At 36.6% G+C, this 19,138-nt stretch overlaps 1 protein-coding gene across 1 annotated transcript; it reads left to right on the forward strand.

The window, feature by feature from the left end:
* The first annotated feature begins 7,942 nt into the window (after positions 1 to 7,942).
* Positions 7,943 to 8,974, forward strand: LOC100467636 (olfactory receptor 52J3). Its single transcript, XM_002931131.4, has one exon. The coding sequence runs from the start codon at positions 8,009 to 8,011 to the stop codon at positions 8,972 to 8,974; it is 966 nt and encodes a 321-aa protein (XP_002931177.4). The 5' UTR covers positions 7,943 to 8,008.
* Positions 8,975 to 19,138: the final 10,164 nt, after the last annotated feature.

A 19,138-nucleotide genomic window follows, 5' to 3' on the forward strand; every position in this document is an offset into this window, starting at 1 on the left:
TCTGACACACAGTACAGAAATGTTTAATTTTATAACCAGTCACAGTGTTTTAGTTAGGTCATTTGTTATTAATTTACATAGATTAAAATATTTCACGTTTCGTTTTATAACATCTGATTTTACTTATGCATTCATCTCTTAATAGATATTCATATTATTTTTATTTTTTTAAATTAGAAAGTATCCTGCATTTCCTTGCATTTATTTCTTGGTGCATTTTAAGATAGTTAATGCAGCTTTTATAATTTGTGGTGAAATCATTGAGTAGCAGAATTGTAATCAAGAAGAACATATTCCTATATTTTCAGCATTGTTATTGATCACTTCTTTAAAATTTCACGTCTTTCAATGCTTTCCTGTTTTCTAACTTTCTTGTTTCTTTAATTTAATTTAGTTTTCTAGCATTATTCAAATATTACTTTTCTAAATATAGTAATTTGTAACTACCCTACTCTGGACAAAACAAAAAGTGCATCCCTCTTTTGCCCTGTCCTGTTCCTGTACATCGATAGTCTCATTTTGGAATTACCTAGAACTGTGATTCCAGGCTTCAAAAACCTTCTGTAATGGCCATTTTTACATTTGATCATATGTATTCTTAATGATTTCTTTCTGCAATGAATCTTCATGAATATTTCCTGGCTCTGGGATTCACAGTCTTTTTGGAGAATATCTATTTTTCCCACTAGTCACAACCCCACCTCGTCTGGTAATATTTAATTATATTTTTTTGGCAAATTAGTTCCTCATCTGCTCTTATATTTGAACAATAAATTAAAAAAATAAAGATGAGTTATTACAAATATGTAACAACTGAAGAGAGACATTTTAAAGCACTTGTATATGAACATCAAATATTTTGTAAAATGTCAGTAACTGCATTCAGATGCTTGTTCAGTGTCACCCATGTGGTATAAAGACGTAAGCTTATTTGTAGCTAAGACAAATCTCTGTATTAAGAATGACAGTAAAAGGATGGGAATATTAATATATAAAAAAATTATAGAATTTTGGAACCCAGTTCTTTTTTTTTTTTTACACAACTAATGAATCATGGAACCTTTACATCAGAAACCAGGGATGTACTGTATGGTGACTAACATAATATAATAAAAAAACATTAAAATAAAAAAAAAAGAATTTGGAACCCAGTTCTAATCCATCCTCTTTCTGAATTCATTGTTCAACTTTTTTGTTTTCCTGCAACTAATGCTATTAATGGAACATATGCCTATCATTTTTCCACTCTTTTGGAAGGATTTTTTCTTTTTTTCTGAATCAACTTCATTTCAATGTTTTGAAATATCATTATGAGTCTAGGTTTATAAATTTTTAGAAATGTCATGTTCACTATTCAGTCAGTCCTTATTTTCTTGTATGATATATACCATATATCTCTTACATTTAGATATTTCCATATGTTACTTTTCAAAATTTATTTCTTTAACCATTTCCTTCCCCACTTCCCACCATATTCTTTTGTAAATACTTAAAAGTGAAGTGGGAACACCCTACCTTTATCCCATGTATTTTAACTTTTCTTTCCTTCCATCATTTATTTATTTGAGTATAAACCTAAAAATACATTTTTCTACTCTTAAAACATCGAATTTTTATGTTCAGCAATTTCCATTCTATTCTTTAGTCCCCTAACATAATTATTTCAACACTTAAATTTCCTGTTTGATCCTACTTTTGAAATTCATATTCAATTAGCCAACACATAGTACATCATTAGTTTCAGATGCAGTGTTCAACAATTCATCAGTTGCGTATAACACCCAGGGTTCATCACATGACATGACCTCCTTAATGCCCATCACCCAGTTATCCCATCCTCCCCTCACACATCCCCTTCAGCTACCCTCAGTTAATTTCCCATAGCTAAGAGTCTCTCATGGTTTGTCTCCCTCTCTGATGACTTGCCATTCAGTTTTGCCTCCCTTCCCTTATGGTCCTCTGCACTGTTTCTTACCTTCTACATATGAGATCCTTTGAATGAAAAATCCCTTCATGATTATAATTCTCTCTTTGTCTCTCTCGTCTCTTTTAGGCTTCTAACTAATTACATGTATCTTGAAATCCTGAAGTGGTTTATTTTTAATTCTATTTCACACGGTTTCTTACTATATTGTTAGGTCTTTTCTTTATTTTTTTTTAAATATTGTTGATAACCTTTGGACATTTGGTGACTATTTACTGTGAGTTTTTCTTTGCCATTGTGATTTCTTGGTGGGTTCTCCAAAGACCCTGGCTAAGCTGTGTTTGCAGGTTGGATTTCTTAGAAAGCACCTCCTGAGATGGAGATTTGCATGGAAGCAGAATAATGCCCCCTTAAAGATGTCCCCGACCTAATCTTCAGAGTTTGTGAATATGTTGAGTTTCATGGCAAAGAGGAGCTAACGTTGCACATGGCATTAAGGTTGTTCATGATTGGGAGAGTGTCCTGGACTATCGAGGTAGAGCCAATGTAATCCTGAGTCCTTGAAAGTATACAATAATAGAAACAGACAAAAGAGCCATAGAAGGATGTGATGACTCAATTATGTAATTATTTACACATTTATTTTTGACACGTTTTTATTTAAATTCCAGTTATTTAACATACAGTGTGATATCAGTTTCAGGTGTAGGATTTAGTGATTGGGCACTTCCATACATCACCCGTGTTCATCACAAGTGCCCTCCTTCATCTCCATCACACATTTAACCCATCCCCCCACCGACCTCCCTTCCAGCAACTCTCAGTTTGTTCTCCATAGTTAATAGTCTGTCTTATGGTTCACCTCTCTTTCTTTTCCCCCCTATGTTTATCTGTTACATTTCTTAAATTCCACATATGAGTGACATCATGGGATATTTGTCTTCCTCTGACTGACTTATTTCTCTAAGCATTATACTCTCTAGCTCCACCCACGTCATTTCAAATGACAAGATGTCATTCTTTCTGATGGCTGCGTAATATTCCATTGTATATACGTACCACTATTTCTTTATCCATTCATCAGTCAATGGGAATTGGGCTCTTTCCATAATTTGGCTATGATTGATAATGCTGCTATGAATGTTGGGGTGCATTTACACATTTAAAGCAAAGTAAGAACAATACCATATTTGTAGGACATTAGCCTTCATTGTTGACTCTGAAAATGGAGAAGAAAACCATGAGTTAAGGAATATGGGCAGTCTACAGAAGCTGGAAAAGGTAAAAAAAAAAAAAAAAAGTTCTCCGGTAGGGTCTCCAGAAAGACATGCAGACCCTCTGAAAACTTGATTTTACCTCAGTGAGATGCATGAGCTTTCTAACAAACTGGACTGCAAGATAATACATTTGCATTGATTGAAGGTGCTACATCTCTGGTAATTTATCACAGTGGCATTAGAAAACTAATACAGCTTTGCACCCAAGATCAGCACCTGGGAGAGGTGGATGAAGAAAGGGGGAGAAATGATTTGTAATGAAATGGCAACAAAAGTGTCAGCTGGATGTTTATACAGGAGTGTCTGGGGCTGGAACAGCCCTTCCTGGTTGTCCAGATTGGGCAGGATCAGGTGGGCTTTATGCTCCTTCATCCACCAGGCATTATGGGGGCTCTCCGGGAGGGGGATTTGACCTTAGGTGAGGAAGGTCCATTAGGCCAAGAAAAAAGCAAAGAGGGCCACATTCGCAGTGGTTAGATGGTTGAGAACTTCAGATCTGAAAGGGGGATATAGATGACACACTGGAGCATCCACTATAAAACCCAACCAGGGTAGGAGTTTCCTGTGGTGGAGACACTACCATGAAACTGCATCTAATACTTTGGAATTTGCCTTTTGTTCCTTTTTGCCTCTGGCTTTTCTGAAAACCTCAAGAGAGAAACCTTTACATCCCTTTCCTGTCTTTGAAGTCTAACTACGCCTCCTGTTTGCAGGTATAGGCTAGGCTTCTCACTCTTGCTTAATAGCTGTTTCTATTGATTTTGAAGCTATTAATATACAAATCACTTAGTTTTCACATCAATTTTAATGTCTCTAAAGCTTTCTGGGGGGAATGACAATAGTTACATAGATTGCTATCTTGACATCGGAAACTGTCACATTATGTTTTAAAAGCTTGGGAAACCAATTTTTTTAGTGTATCTATTTGACAATAGGTCTGAGTGGAGTCATTTTTTCAGTTAATATTCACTTATGATAGTTTTCATTGTTAAGTTATTGTATGGTCTTTACTGACACATTTAAACTCCATAAATTAGAATGAGAGATAATAATGTTACCTGTATTGACGTAGTGAAGAGAAGAGCCATGTGCACCCCAAGGTTCATAGCAGCATTGTCCACAATAGCTAAATTGTGGAAGGACGAGATGCCCTTCAACAGATGACTGGATTAAGAAGCTGTGGTCCATATATACAATGGAATATTACTCAGCTATCAGAAAGAACGAATTCTCAACATTTGCTGCAACATGGACGGCACTGGAGGAGATAATGCTAAGTGAAATAAGTCAAGCAGAGAAAGACAACTATCATATGATTTCTCTCATCTATGGAACATGAGAACCAGGATGATCGGTAGGGGAAGAAAGGGATAAAGAAAAGGGGGGTAATCAGAAGGGGGAATGAAACATGAGAGACTATGGACTATGAGAAACAAACTGAAGACTTCAGAGGGGAGGGGGTGGGGGAAGGGGATAGGCTGGTGATGGGTAGTAAGGAGGGCACGTATTGCATGGTGCACTGGGTGTTATACGCAACTAATCAATCATCAAACTTTACATCAGAAACCAGGGATGTACTGTATGGTGACTAACATAATATAATAAAAAAATATTAAAATATAATGTTACCTGTATTGCAATGTCCTCCAAACACTTTGATATTGTTTTGCTATTTGGAAATATATTCTTTTGTGTTTTTGACTTGTTCATTGAAATTATATCACATATTATTTTATATATTTCATGTTTGTGTATAAATAAAAGGGTATGCATTATGTATGGATTCCTAATGCACTTTATTTTTAATGGAAATATAATATGTTTGAGTGAATACACTCTTTTGTCCATTTAAGTACTTACTTTGTTTGTACTGATTCAAAGCAGCATAATAACAAATTTTGTGCACAAAGCTCATTTGGTATTTGAAGTAGATGATGTAATTATTCAACATTTCCAATGATCCTCAGTTCTTCATTTACAGCCATTTGAGAGCTTCAGTGTTTTCCATCAGCTGGTACTAATCCTTCAGCATTTCTTGTGGTCCAGGTTGGCTGGCAATGAAATCTGTCAGCCTTTGTTTACCTCAAAATGTCTTTATAGGTAACTCAAGATGAAAAATAAAATTTGAGTAGACATTTGTAGTTGAATTAGTAATCAAATANAATTATTCAACATTTCCAATGATCCTCAGTTCTTCATTTACAGCCATTTGAGAGCTTCAGCGTTTTCCATCAGCTGGTACTAATCCTTCAGCATTTCTTGTGGTCCAGGTTGGCTGGCAATGAAATCTGTCAGCGTTTGTTTACCTCAAAATGTCTTTATAGGTAACTCAAAATGAAAAATAAAATTTGAGTAGACATTTGTAGTTGAATTAGTAATCAAATACTTCCCATAATGAACATCCCAGGTCCACATGTGTACCCTAGTCAACTCTATGTGTAAAGAGGAATTAATATCTCATAACGCAGCACAAAGTCTTCCAAATCATATGAGTGGGAAATCCAGTATCTGAACTGAATCGGACCAACTCTAAGATTGGATATTTTCACCACTTCTTTCTATGGCCTCTGTGACCTAGATATGAAAAATTGTCAAGGGGGAAGACTGAGAAGATCAATCATGGACAAAGGACAGTGGGACCCAAAACTCACATGTCAATCCCCATAGCTAAGCATTCAATGAACCTAGAGAACATGGTCAGGGTAGTGCAGAGAGATACCGAGTACTCAGGCTGAAAACGGGGTCTCCTGTGCCAGGTTATTATGTTATATGGATTAAGTACGGTTTTTTATCTAGGAAAGAACAATCCATAGAATCAGGCAGTGAAGTATTACTTAGAGGGAGCTGGGATGTATCTTTCTTTGCATCTTATAGAAATGATAATATTTGTGTGTTTTTGCCCCATATTTGTATTTGTAGTTTTCTCTCTATAAATTCCTATCCGTGTCACTTTTTCTTAGGCTTCTGTTTCTGGAAATCTTAGTCTGGGAGTTTTGCCAGCAATCTCAGAGGATTTGATCCCAGGGCACAATTTATACCAGAAAACGGAGTTAACCAATTGTCTAATTTTATAAGCAGCTAACACCTTAGTATAAAACGACTCTCCTCAGACTGTATTTGTTTAAAAAAGCACGCAGAGCTGTGCTGCTTGAGATTTTCCTTGCGTCTCTATTCCTGTGGAGGAAAGAAGCATCCAAGATGAACTGTGGTTTGATTTCAGTATGTACTGCAGTGAAAGGGAGATGATCAACGGTGGCTGAGAACTGCTGGTTTGATCTGATACGATATGATAGCATCGTGTGGTCCAATGTCTGAATGTAGCGGGGCAAAACTTGCAACATTTTTTTTTTAACTGAAAACTTTATCTTTTTTCATTGTAGTTTTTTTAATGTTTTAAGTTTAACCTTGCAACTTTCCAATGGAGATTGGGTATTTCTAAAAATATCTAGAAGATCCAAGGCTTTTAAAATCCATCTACCGAATGATTATATAGTTGGTTGATAAAGTATCATTTCTGTTTCTGCTCTGGGTTATAGGGAATGAATGAATGGACTTCTGAAGCCCAATGAAAATCTGAGGTGACCACTGCCATGTTACTGAGAGTTTATTTTCGCACAGAAACACAAGCTAGGCATCAGGGTGTTAGGAGGCTTGTTCCTGGCCAGCATCAATGGCTGTCACCTGGAGTTGCACTTCTTAAAAACACATGAATAAGGGAGACAATGCAAAATACAGCTCTTCTCTCTCTCTGCCCCTCTCCCCCAAGAAACACACACAAACACACATCTAATCTTAGAATGGATAGAACATTTATTTTATTTTTTTGCCTTATTATGCTTCCCAAAGAAATATGGAGCTTTTTCAAGGATAAAAACTGGAGTCTGGGCCACTATATCCTGATCTTGAACCAGTCTATCTCAAGGTGTAGACCCAGAGGACATCCTTTATTTCATTATTTGAGCTTACGAGTGAGGAGGGGCTTTTTCATTCTTTTGAAGTCACTGCAAAAGCCGCCTCTCCATGCCATTTAGACAACTATGGAAAGCAGTTCTGTACAGACTTTGTTTCTCCCGACAGTTTTGTGATGCTCCGAATGCCTTCTTCACAGGTCTGTGCCACCTGAAGCTTCCTAGGCATTCTTTTACCCACATTCCCAGTTCATCAGGCAGAAAGAGTGAAGGCAATACATGCTGGTTCTGGAGCAGTCCTAAGATTAACAGGTGTTCTCCTATGACTACTTCTAGCTGGCCTCTTGCCTTTTGGATTATATCTGCATTTCAATTATATCCTTGATTTTTTGCATATGTCTCTTCAGTCAGGAGCTTTACAAAAGGTACAGGGCATATGAAATTATTCCATATTTAATAGCAAGTTCTGTGTCTTATCATTTTGCTGTTGGCTTCCTGATAAGCCATGTAGATAAAAAAAAGAGGATTAAATTCCTTGAGACTGACCCATTCAAATGAGTATGGCTTGGCATAAAATTAAAGAAAAAAATACATGGGGCCTCTGGTGGCTCAGTTGTTAAGCTTCTGCCTTTGGCTCTGGTCTTGATCCCAGGGTTCTGGGATGGAGCCCCCCATCAGGCTCCCTGCTTGGTGGGATGCCTGCTTCTCCCTCTTCCACTCCTCCTGCTGGTGCTCCCTCTCTCCCTGTGTCTCTCTGTCCAATAAATAAATAAAATCTTAAAAAAAAAGTTAACAATCCCTTGCAAATAGCAACCTTTTTTTCTGTTCACTATATACTGAAACTTATAAGCTAGTCATTTTCATGACCACCTTCAAAATCTTTCCCCCTCTTTCTAGGAATGACATCTCCGCTGTCATTTGGAAGGATGTTTTATCCCAACAGGAGCATTTTTCACCCAACCACATTCTTCCTCGTTGGAATCCCTGGTCTGGAATGGGCCCATGCATGGATCTCTCTGCCTTTCTGCTCAGTCTACCTTGTGGCTTTGCTGGGCAATGCCACAATTTTGTTGGTCATCAAGACAGAGCAGAGCCTGCGGAGGGAGCCCATGTTCCACTTTCTGGCTCTCCTTTCAACTATTGATTTGGCCCTTTCCACAACCTCTGTGCCCCGCATGCTGGCTATCTTCTGGTTTGATGCTCATGAGGTTAACTTTGGGGCTTGTGTGGCCCAGATGTTTTTGATCCATACTTTTACTGGCATGGAGGCCTTCGTCCTGGTGGCCATGGCCTTTGACCGCTATGTGGCCATCTGTGCTCCACTCCACTACAGGACCATCTTGACATCCCGGGTGCTGGTGGGCATCAGCACGTGCACTGTGGTTCGTCCAGTTGTGCTTACCCTTCCCATGGTCTATCTCATCTACCGCCTGCCCTTTTGTCAGGCTCGTGTGATCGCTCATTCCTACTGTGAGCACATGGGCATTGCAAAACTGTCCTGTGGCAACATCCGCATCAACGCCATCTACGGGCTCCTCGTGGTCTCTCTCTTTCTGCTGGACCTGGTCCTTATTGTCATCTCGTACGTCTACATTCTGCGAGCTGTCTTCCGCCTCCCGTCACAGGATGCTCGGCTAAAGGCGCTCAGCACGTGTGGCTCTCACTTTGGGGTCATCTGTGTTTTCTATATCCCCTCTGTGTTCTCCTTCCTCACTCACCGATTTGGACACAACATACCACGCTACATTCACATTCTTGTTGCCAACCTCTATGTGGTTATCCCCCCTTCACTCAACCCCATCATTTATGGTGTGAGGACCAAACAGATTCGAGAGCGAGTGCTCCATGTCTTTGCTAAAAAGTAAATATTCTTGCCTATGTTTAACAAGCATTTTGACCTAGGAAGGAAAATGTGGGCTCTTTTCAGCAATTTTTCTCTGTCTAAATTTAGTGCTGCCAAATTATATTCCAGAGCATTTGATCTTGGCCTATATTGATTCTATGATTTGAATAATTTTCAAAATATTACAAGTTGAAGGCTTATTCCTTAGAAGCAGGAAGTGCTTGCATTATTTCACGCTGTGTGAGAAAGAACAGTCCACGCAATGACCCTTCCCATCCTTACATTTGCAGTGCTTTTTTTCTCCCCCTCATTTTTAAGTCCTAGTTTTCCCTCTGTTCAACAAAACTCAGACAAGGAAACATACAACAAATGCCTTTGTTCTCACAACATGGAATTAAAAACTATTATTACTGCAGCTTATTTATCTTGAATGTTATTTTTAATCAAATACACAAGACATTTAATTTGAAATGACCTATGAGACTTACCCCACCCTGTTCCAATTTTGTCTTATCCTCAGAGATGGGAATGATCACTACATGCTCTTTTTCTTTCTTAGAGTGTAAATTGATCTTTTTAAATTCAATAATTTCTGTGGGGTTTGTGATTATAATTTTTTATTTCATGTAAATGGTAATGCACTGTGTATCATTTCACAGACAATTGTTTCACTTACTATTAAATTTAGAGACTGTTTATGTTGATACATATGGGATATAGTGTTCTTTTTTAAATGTAGTAATATCTTTCATTTGCGTTTTATCTTTTCATAATTTGAATATCTATAATACTTTAGTTATTTTTAATTCAGAATTGATGTGGTGACATCTTTATGAATCATTTTGTTCACCTTTGAAAAATTTCTAAAGGTTCCAAGCTTAGAAAATGTAGGACCGTCAGATAGTAGGTTACTAATTGAATAGGTCATGGCTTTATCTTTATGGTGTTTGTTTACTGATTTCCTTGCCTCCTCTCCGAGTTTCCGCCAAGCTTCTTTACAGTCTCATAGCATGTTTTTGATTACACTTGACATATTAGCACTTTCCTATAAGCTCTTTATATTTAATACCTTATTTTCATATGGCAGATTACATTTTTAAATGAACTCAATACTGATTATATTGCCTATAACACATGCTTTTGACACTTTCAAACCGAGGACTTCTGCATAGCTTTATTATATATCAACATCCCAACATCTATGTTGTTATTGGGGTGTGTGTATGTTAAGTTTTACTTTTAATTCCACTCTAACTGCAATTTATTTTGAGGTGAGATTTAAGAAAAGAAATACCTTTCTGTTTCTATTTCATAACATAATTTTTCTAACCTGTTTAATAACATAAATGACTTAATAACTCATCACTTCAAAACTGATTTTCATTTACTCTTTCTTTGTATTAAATTTCAATTTATACAAGAGTGTGCTTTTCACTTATAGAGCTGGTTTGTCTGTTCTTGAACCAATATCACAATGTTCTTCATCACTACAAAATTATAAAATATTTTAATAACTTTCAAAGCTGATTATCCTCCTATACTTTTCTCACTCTCCCTTTGTTCTTTAAATTAACTTGTAGAAAAACAAAATAACATGCTGACATTTTGTTGTACTTAAAAATATCCTGTTGGAATTTTGAGTTCATTTATTATTAGGTTCATTTACTATCAATAATTAAACAATGTGTTTTTAATTCCTTAAAGTATTAGCTGAGAATTATTATGTTCTTCACTTGGACAAGTGCAGATACTAAAATGTGCCCTGGGGCAACTGCACCATGACTACCCTTCCCAGCCCTCTGTTTCCCAGAATTCTCTTCCCTGTAAGTTTCCAGTTTAGAGTTGGTCACATCAGAAATGCATAAGCTGTGGGAGCAAATGTGGAAGAGCAACCACTATTTTCCGTAGTTCATTATTGTTTACAGGGAGAGACAGAGAAACACAATGATACTAGAAGATTCTCATTTCTCCCCCTGTCCTTCAGCTCCATACACAGCTCTCCATGGCTACTGACCTGCTTATCAACAGCGCTCACAAATGCACCACCAAATATTTTACTGCAAACAGAGGCAGTAGCCAGGAATAACAAACCATCTTCCTTAAATTTCTACACTCACTTCTTTTATGGATCCAACCCAGAAGCTGAGAGTACCAAGTCTTCTGCAAATACCAACTCATTCACGCAGTCCTAATCTGGCTAATAAATTTATTTTTGGATCTCCCCCCCAGTTCCTCCCACAATTGTATCTAATTCCTATAATAAATTCTTTATTCCTTAATACTTGTAGTGGTTCTGAGCCCTAACTGATGTACGTATAGATACCAGAATTGCTTCCTGGGTAACAAATTCTGAAGACTGGAGTTTGGAATTAGTTCCTTACTTAATTAGTCTTAGGGAAATTAGGGCCTTGCTCCTATTGGCAAAGGGGAGACATTGGTGGTATGTAGAATGTGGTAACAAAACATATTATTACCTTCTATAACGAAGTGCTTAAAGAAGGCAAGACTTTGAGTGTCCAAGTATTTCTGCTAAATATTTTAGTAAGAATAAGAAAAGTATAGATTTGTTCTTTCTGTGATAAACAGGCTGGAGAAGGAGGATAAAGGAAATAAGAGTCAATGAGCTCAGGGCTTTAAATATCTAGCCCAAGGCCCAGGCAAGGAAACAAAGCATGTTAAACTATGCTTTAAAAAAAAAATAAAAATAATTAAAAAAAAATCTCCCGATCTCCTGCTAGGTCATTTATTTGAAAGAAGAAAACTCTAAAAATTGGAATAGACATCAATGAAGCAAATCCTGAGCTCTGCCAAACCCCCTTTACCATTAGAAACAGCTCTTCTTCTCTTGTATGAGGTAGATAGTCTCCCCCTGTTCAAAAAAAATGTAATACCTTCCCCTGAGGTAGCTGGCTTTAAATGGACTGGTGATCTATGCCACAAAAATTCCCACCACTCTGAATGGTTTCTGAGAACAGTGGTGTCTAATAGGAATAAAATGTGGGTCACCTATATAGTTAAGACATGCTATTAACCATGTTATAAGCCTAAAAATAACTAAAGTTAGTTCAATGGAATATTTAATCTAACTTAATATTATCCAAAATTTATTTAAACATAAAATCAATATACATATCAATTAAATATTTAATATCATTTAAATGATAAAAGTAAGTATTCTTAATCTAGTATTAAACACAAAACACATCTTATTTTGTACACGAAATTTTCAATGGCTAAAATAAAATGCAAAACAAAACAAAATATAATGTTGAACTGAGAAATATTTTATACTGCTTCACACTTTAAACTTTGATTAAAATAGTTAAAAATTCATTCTTTCAGTTGAATTTGCCACATTTCAGATGTTCAATAATCACATATGGTTAGTGTGTAGTGTGTGGGAAGGTACAATTCTAGATTTATGATTGGACACAAATACTAGCAGCCTCCAGGGATAAAATATACTAACCAAAAGATAAATAGATAAAACCTGGGGAACATGTGTGATACTAAATTCTGAGTACTGGATATGAGTAGAAGAAATATGACATAACATGAGGCTGAATTGTAGTATGAGGACCTTAAATAGAGATTCTGGACTCACTGTATTTGGAAATGGTTCCAACAGTTGGATAGTTGACTGAAACCTGTACTCAAAGATGGTCTTCAGTAAATGAACTGAAATGCCAGGATTTCCCTGAAGAAAACCATAAAGAAAAGTTTCCAAAGACTCAGGGAACATAGAATGTTAGAGTGGGTTTATCATGCCTGTTCAACCAGCCCCTAACTCTGCCCTAGCGTCCCTAGAAAGCACTCTCCTCATCGTGGCTATGAGAGAGATATTCCTGAGGAGAACCTAGAAAACCAGGGAAAGTTCTGCTTGGGCTACTTTCTGCAGGTCAGGAATGATGTCAGGAATTTTTGCTGTCAAACTGTTTCCTGAATTCAATCTTGAGACAACTCTGAAACCCAGAGCTCACTGAAGTGGAGGCTGTTTTCCCTTGTAGAAGGGTCCTACTGAACAACCAAGTATCACTGGTCTTCCTGAAAGGGACAGGGGATCATCTATCATCAAGACAATGCTTTGAAAAAGCAAAGCAAAGCTGGAGGCATCACAATTCTGAACTTCAAGCTATATCACAAAGTGGTAGTCATCAAGACAGTATGGTACTGGCATAAAAACAGACACATTACAACAATGGAACAGAATAGAGAACCCAGAAATGGACCCATAACTCTATGGTCACCTAATCTTCAACAAAGCAGGAAAGAATATCCCGTGGAAAAAAAACAATCTCTTCAACAAATGGTTTTGGGAAAATTGGATAATGACATGGTAAGAATGACACTTTCTTTACCCATACACAAAAATAAATTCAAAATGGATGAAAGAACTGAATGTGAGACAGGAAACCATCAGAATCTTAGAGGAGAACTCAGGCAGCAACCTCTTTGACCTCAGCCAGAGCAACTTCTTACTAGTTGCATCTCCAGAGGCAAGGGAAACAAAAGCAAAAATGAACTATTGGGACTTCATCAAAATAAAAATCTTCTGCACAATGAAGGAAACAATCAGCAAAATTAAAAGGCAACCTTTGGAATGGGAGAAGATATTTGCAAATGACGTGGATGAAAAAGGGTTAGTATCCAAAATCTATAAAGAGCCTATCAAACTCAACACCCAAAACACAAATAATCCAGGTAAGAAATGGGTAGAAGACACGAACAGACATTTTTTTCAAAGAAGACATTCAGATGGCCACCAGACACATGAAAAGATGCTCAACATCACTTATCATCAGGGAAATGCAAATCAAAACCATTATGAGATGCCACCTCGCAATGGTCAGCGTGGCTAAAATAAACACCCCAGGAAACAACAGATGTTGGTGAGGATGCAGAGAAAGGGGAATTTCTCTGTGATGCAGCAATTGCACTACTTGGTAGTTACCCAAAGAATACAAAAATACTGATTCCCAAGGAGTACACGCACCCCAATGTTTATAGAAGCATTATCAACAATAGCCAAATTATGGAAAGAGTACACATGTCCCTCAACTGATGAATGGATAAAGAAGAGGTGGTATATATATTCCATCGTATATTAGAATGGAATGGAATATTACTTAGCCATCAAAAAGTGAAATTTGTCATTTGCAGTGATACGGATGGAGCTAGAGTGTATTATGCTAAGCTAAATAAGTCAGTCAGAGAAAGATGAATACCATATGTTTCACTCATAAGTGGAATTTAAGAAACAAAACAGATGAACATATGGGAAAGGGGGGACAAAAGAGAGAGAAGCAAACCATAAGAGACTCTTAATGGTAGAGAACAAACTGAGGGTTAAAAATATGGATGATAACTTTCTAATTACAAAAATACTTATAAATATTTACATCAAAAGTTTGAAGTAGTTACTAGCCTATAATATAAAATTACATCACAACAAATGCATTAGAATGTCAACTGATCATAGATAAGGGAAAAATAAAAGGAGATATAAACAAGAAAATTCAGAAACCCAAAGAGGAAAGGCAACCGGGTCAGATATAAAGTTCTTATAGACAACACGAACGTCAGTTAAGAATTAAATACTATTTTTACTATTCTGAAAAAAAATTAGACTTAATCTCTTTAGTAAAAGAGCTTTGGTACAGGCATTATAGAGGAAAGTATGAAGTTTCTTCAAAAAAAGAAAGAAACTAGAACTACTATATGATCCTGCAACTCCACTTCTTGGTAAATATTCTAAGGAATAAGATCAGTAGCTCAAAAAATATGTACTGGATCATTAGTCATGGTAGCCCAGATAAGGAGACAAGCTAAGTATCCATTGACAAAGGAACAGATAAAGAAAATATTGTATATGTAAGCAATGGAATATTACTTTGTCTTAAAAAGAAGGAAAACTTCCCAAGAGGGCTTGTGCTAAGTGAAGTAAGCCAGACACAAAGACAAATACTACATGACCTAAATTTTAGATGGAATCTAAAAAGTCAGTCTCATAGAACCAGAGAGTAGAATGGTGGTTAGGAGTGAGGGAAAGAGGAGAAATATTCATAATGGGTACAATCTTCCAATTATAAGATGAATAAGTGTGGGGATCTAATGCACAGCATGGCAATTAGAGTTAATAATACTGTATTGTATTCTTGAAATTTGCTGGAATAAGTCTTAAGTTTTCTCACCACAAAAACCAAAATGTAACTATGTGGGGTGATTGATGTGCTAATTAACTTGATTGTGTAATCATTTCGTAAAATATATATAAAATCGTAATGTGTACACCTTTAAAAAATCTCACTGTGTACGCTAAATATAGACAGTTTTTGTCAATCATATTTCCATAAAAATTAATTTATAATGCTATATCCTCTAAATAACCTTAAAATGAAGATGAAACAAAGGGTTATTTTTTAGGCAAAGAAAACTCACTACCAGAAAAATTGTGTCTTTCTTCAGATATGAGTAAACTCATTACAGAAGAAATTTTAAAGATGCAAGAAGGAATGAACACCAACAGAAATAGGAAACATTTGGAAACTTTTAAATAAATACTGACTTTCCAAAACAATAACCCTATGTGTGAAAGTTTCAAAGTTTATAAGAGGTAAATTAAACCAACAATAGTATATAAGTCAGAAAGTAGAAAAAGGGACAATTTTTTTTTACCCTTTATGAATAGAAAGCAGTAGGACTGCTAGTTTATACTAAAATTCAATAAGTTGCAGGGGCATCTGTAGGACAATGGCAAAAGTAAATGTAAAATTATGTATGAAATCAAAGCAAAGCAAAGCAAGTGAGACTCACCAGTCATGATTAAAAAATTCTAAAGAAGAAAATCTTTGTTGGGAAATCTGTATCTCAGGTGAAGTAAAAGATAGTAAATATGAGATTTAATTAAGAAAAAGAATAATTATGTCAAACATGCATGAACTTTGTAGTGTATTTAAAATATGAAAGTTGTCAGACTGGTTTAAATACAAATTCTTTTATTGAAGAGACTGTCTTTTTTCCATTGGATGTTCTTTCCTGCTTTGTCAAGATTAGTTGACCATAGAGTTGAGGGTCCATTTCTGGGGTGTCTATTCTGTTCCATTGATCTATGTGTCTTTTTTTTTTTGCCAAAGCCATGTTGTCTTGATGATCACAGCTTTGTAATATAGCTTGAAGTCAAGCATCGTGATGCCCCCAGCTCTGGTTTTCCTTTGCAAACATTCCCTTGGAGATTTGGGGTCTTTTCTGGTTCCATACAAATTTTAGGATTGTTTGTTCCAGCTCTGTGAAAAATGTCCATGGTATTTTGATAGGGATGGCGTTGAAAGTGTAGATTGCTCTGGGCAGCATAGACATCTTAACAATGTTTATTCTTCCAGTCCATGAACATGGGATGTTTTTCCATCTCTTTGTGTCTTCCTCCATTTCTTTCATAAGTGTTCTGTAGTTTCTAGAATATAGATCCTTTACCTCTTTGGTTAGGTTTATTCTTAGGTATCTTATGGTTTTTGGTGCTATTGTAAATGGAATTGATTCCTTAATTTCTCTTTCTTCAGTTACATTGTGAATGTATAGAAATACAACTGATTTCTGGCATTGTACCATCTTTCTTACCCACCACCACTAACAGGAAGGGTGTCAACAGCATCTTGCAGGGGATAATATGCGTGCCATCTTTAGGAAGACACAATCTGCCTCAAAAAAGCAAGACAAGGTACACCTAGGTGGCTCAGTTGGTTAAGCGTCTGCCTTCAGTTCAGGTCATAATCTCAGGGTTCTGAGATTGAGCCCAGTGTTGGGCTCCCTGCTCAGCGGGGATCCTGCTTGTCCATCTGCCTGCCACTCCCACTGCTGGTGGTCTCTCACTTTTGGGCAAATAAATAAAATATTTTTACAAAGGCAAAAAAGAATAAATTCTTTGATACTTGTAAATGGAGACAAATTTAATTATCAAGACATTAAAAGGCTGAAAGAAAAAGGATAAATGTTTGTAAGTTGAATTTGCTGACTAATTTTAAACTCTATAAATTCCATAAAGTCAGGGCAAGTGGAATAGTCACCATTTTATTCCCAGCAGCTTGCAGTTGTGAAAATATGCACTCAAAAATGATTATATTCAGAGAAAAAAAAGCTCCATGAAATATCAACTACTCTAGCGGCAATGGATGCATTCAAAACTTTTTATATATACAAAGACAGCATGGTACTGGCACAGAAACAGACACATAGACCAATGGAATGCAATAGAGAACCCAGAAATGGACGCTCGGCTCTTTGGGCAACTAATCTTGGACAAAGCAAGAAAAAACATCCAGTGGAAAAAAGACAGTCTCTTCAATAAATGGTGCTGGGAATATTGGACAGCTACATGCAAAAGAATGAAACTTGAGCACTCTCTTACACCATACACAAATATAGACTCCAAATGGATGAAAGACCTCGATGTGAGACAGGAATCCATCAAAATCCTAGAGGAGAACATAGGCTGCAACCTCTTTGACATCGGCCACAGCAACCTTTTTCATGACACATCTCCAAAGGCAAGAGAAACAAAAGAAAAAATGAACTTGTGGGACTTCATCAAGATAAAAAGCTTCTGCACAGCCAAGGAAACAGTCAACAAAACTAAGAGGCAGCCCACGGAATGGGAGAAGATATTTGCAAATGTCACTACAGATAAAAGACTAGTATCCAAGATCTACAAAGAACTTTTCAAATTCAATACACAAGAAACAAATAAACAAATCAAAAAATGGGCAGAAGATATGACCAGACACTTTTCCAATGAAGACATACAAATGGCTAACAGGCACATGAAAAAATGTTCAATGAGGACATACAAATGGCTAACAGGCACATGAAAAAATGTTCAAAATCATTAACCATCAGGGAAATTGAAATCAAAACTACACTGAGATACCACCTTATGCCAGTTAGAATGGCAAAAATGGACAAGGCAGGAAACAACAAATGTTGGAGAGGATGTGGAGAAAGGGGATCCCTCTTACACTCTTGGTGGGAATGCACGTTGGTACAGCCACTGTAAAAACAGTGTGGACGTTTCTTAAAAAGTTAAAAATTGAGCTACCCTAAGATCCAGCAATTGCACTACTGGGTATTTACCCCAAAGATACAGATGTAGTGAAGAAAAGGGCCATATGCACCCCAATGTTCACAGCAGCATTGTCCACAATAGCTAAACTGTGGAAGGAGCTTAGATGCCCTTCAACAGATAACTGGATTGAGAAGATGTGGTCCATGTATACAATAGAATATTACTCAGCCATCAGAAAGAACGATTTCTCAACATTTGCTGCAACATGGATTGGACTGGAGGAGATAATGCTAAGAGAAATAAGTCAAGCAGAGAAAGACAATTATATGGTTTCACTCATTTATGGAACATAAGAAGTAGGAAGATCAGTAGGAGAAGAAAGGGAAGAAGAAAGGGGGAGTAAACAGAAGGGGGAATGAACCATGAGATACTATGGACTCTGGGAAACAAACTGAGGGCTTCAGAGGGGAGGGGTTTGGGGGAATGGGATAGGCCGGTGATGGGTATTAAGGAGGGAACATATTGCATTGTGCACTGGGTGTTATACGCAAGTAATGAATAATGGAACTTTAAATCAAAAACTAGGGATGTACTGTATGGTGACTAACATAATATGATAAAAAATATTATTTAAAAATTTTTTAAAAAGGACTAAAATGATAAAAAAAACTTTTGATATATAACTATCAATCAGATATTTAGATGAATAGAGAAAAACGACATGACCTACTAAATCAAATTTTAAGGGACAAAGAGGATGCAATAATGGATACTGGGAAGTGGTCTGAAAAGCACATGGGAATTAAATGCATTTAAGTACAGAATAGAACCAATATAGACACATACATTTTTAAAAAGATTTTATTTATTTATATGACAGAGAGAGATAGCGAGAGAGGGAACACAAGCAAGAGGAGTGGGAGAGGGAGAAGCAGGCTTCCTGCCAAGCTGGGAGCCCGATGTGGGGTGATCCCAGGACCTTGGGATCATAACCTGAGCCGAAGGCAGACATTTCACAGATAAGCCTCCCATGCTCCCCTACAGATATATATTTTAATATAATCTCTATGAGAAGACATCTCTGATTTAAGTTTCATAAAATTTCATACTGAACTGCACATGTATTAGGTG

The sequence above is a fragment of the Ailuropoda melanoleuca genome, chromosome 8 (genome assembly GCF_002007445.2).
Source record: "Ailuropoda melanoleuca isolate Jingjing chromosome 8, ASM200744v2, whole genome shotgun sequence".
Taxonomy (NCBI): domain Eukaryota; kingdom Metazoa; phylum Chordata; class Mammalia; order Carnivora; family Ursidae; genus Ailuropoda; species Ailuropoda melanoleuca.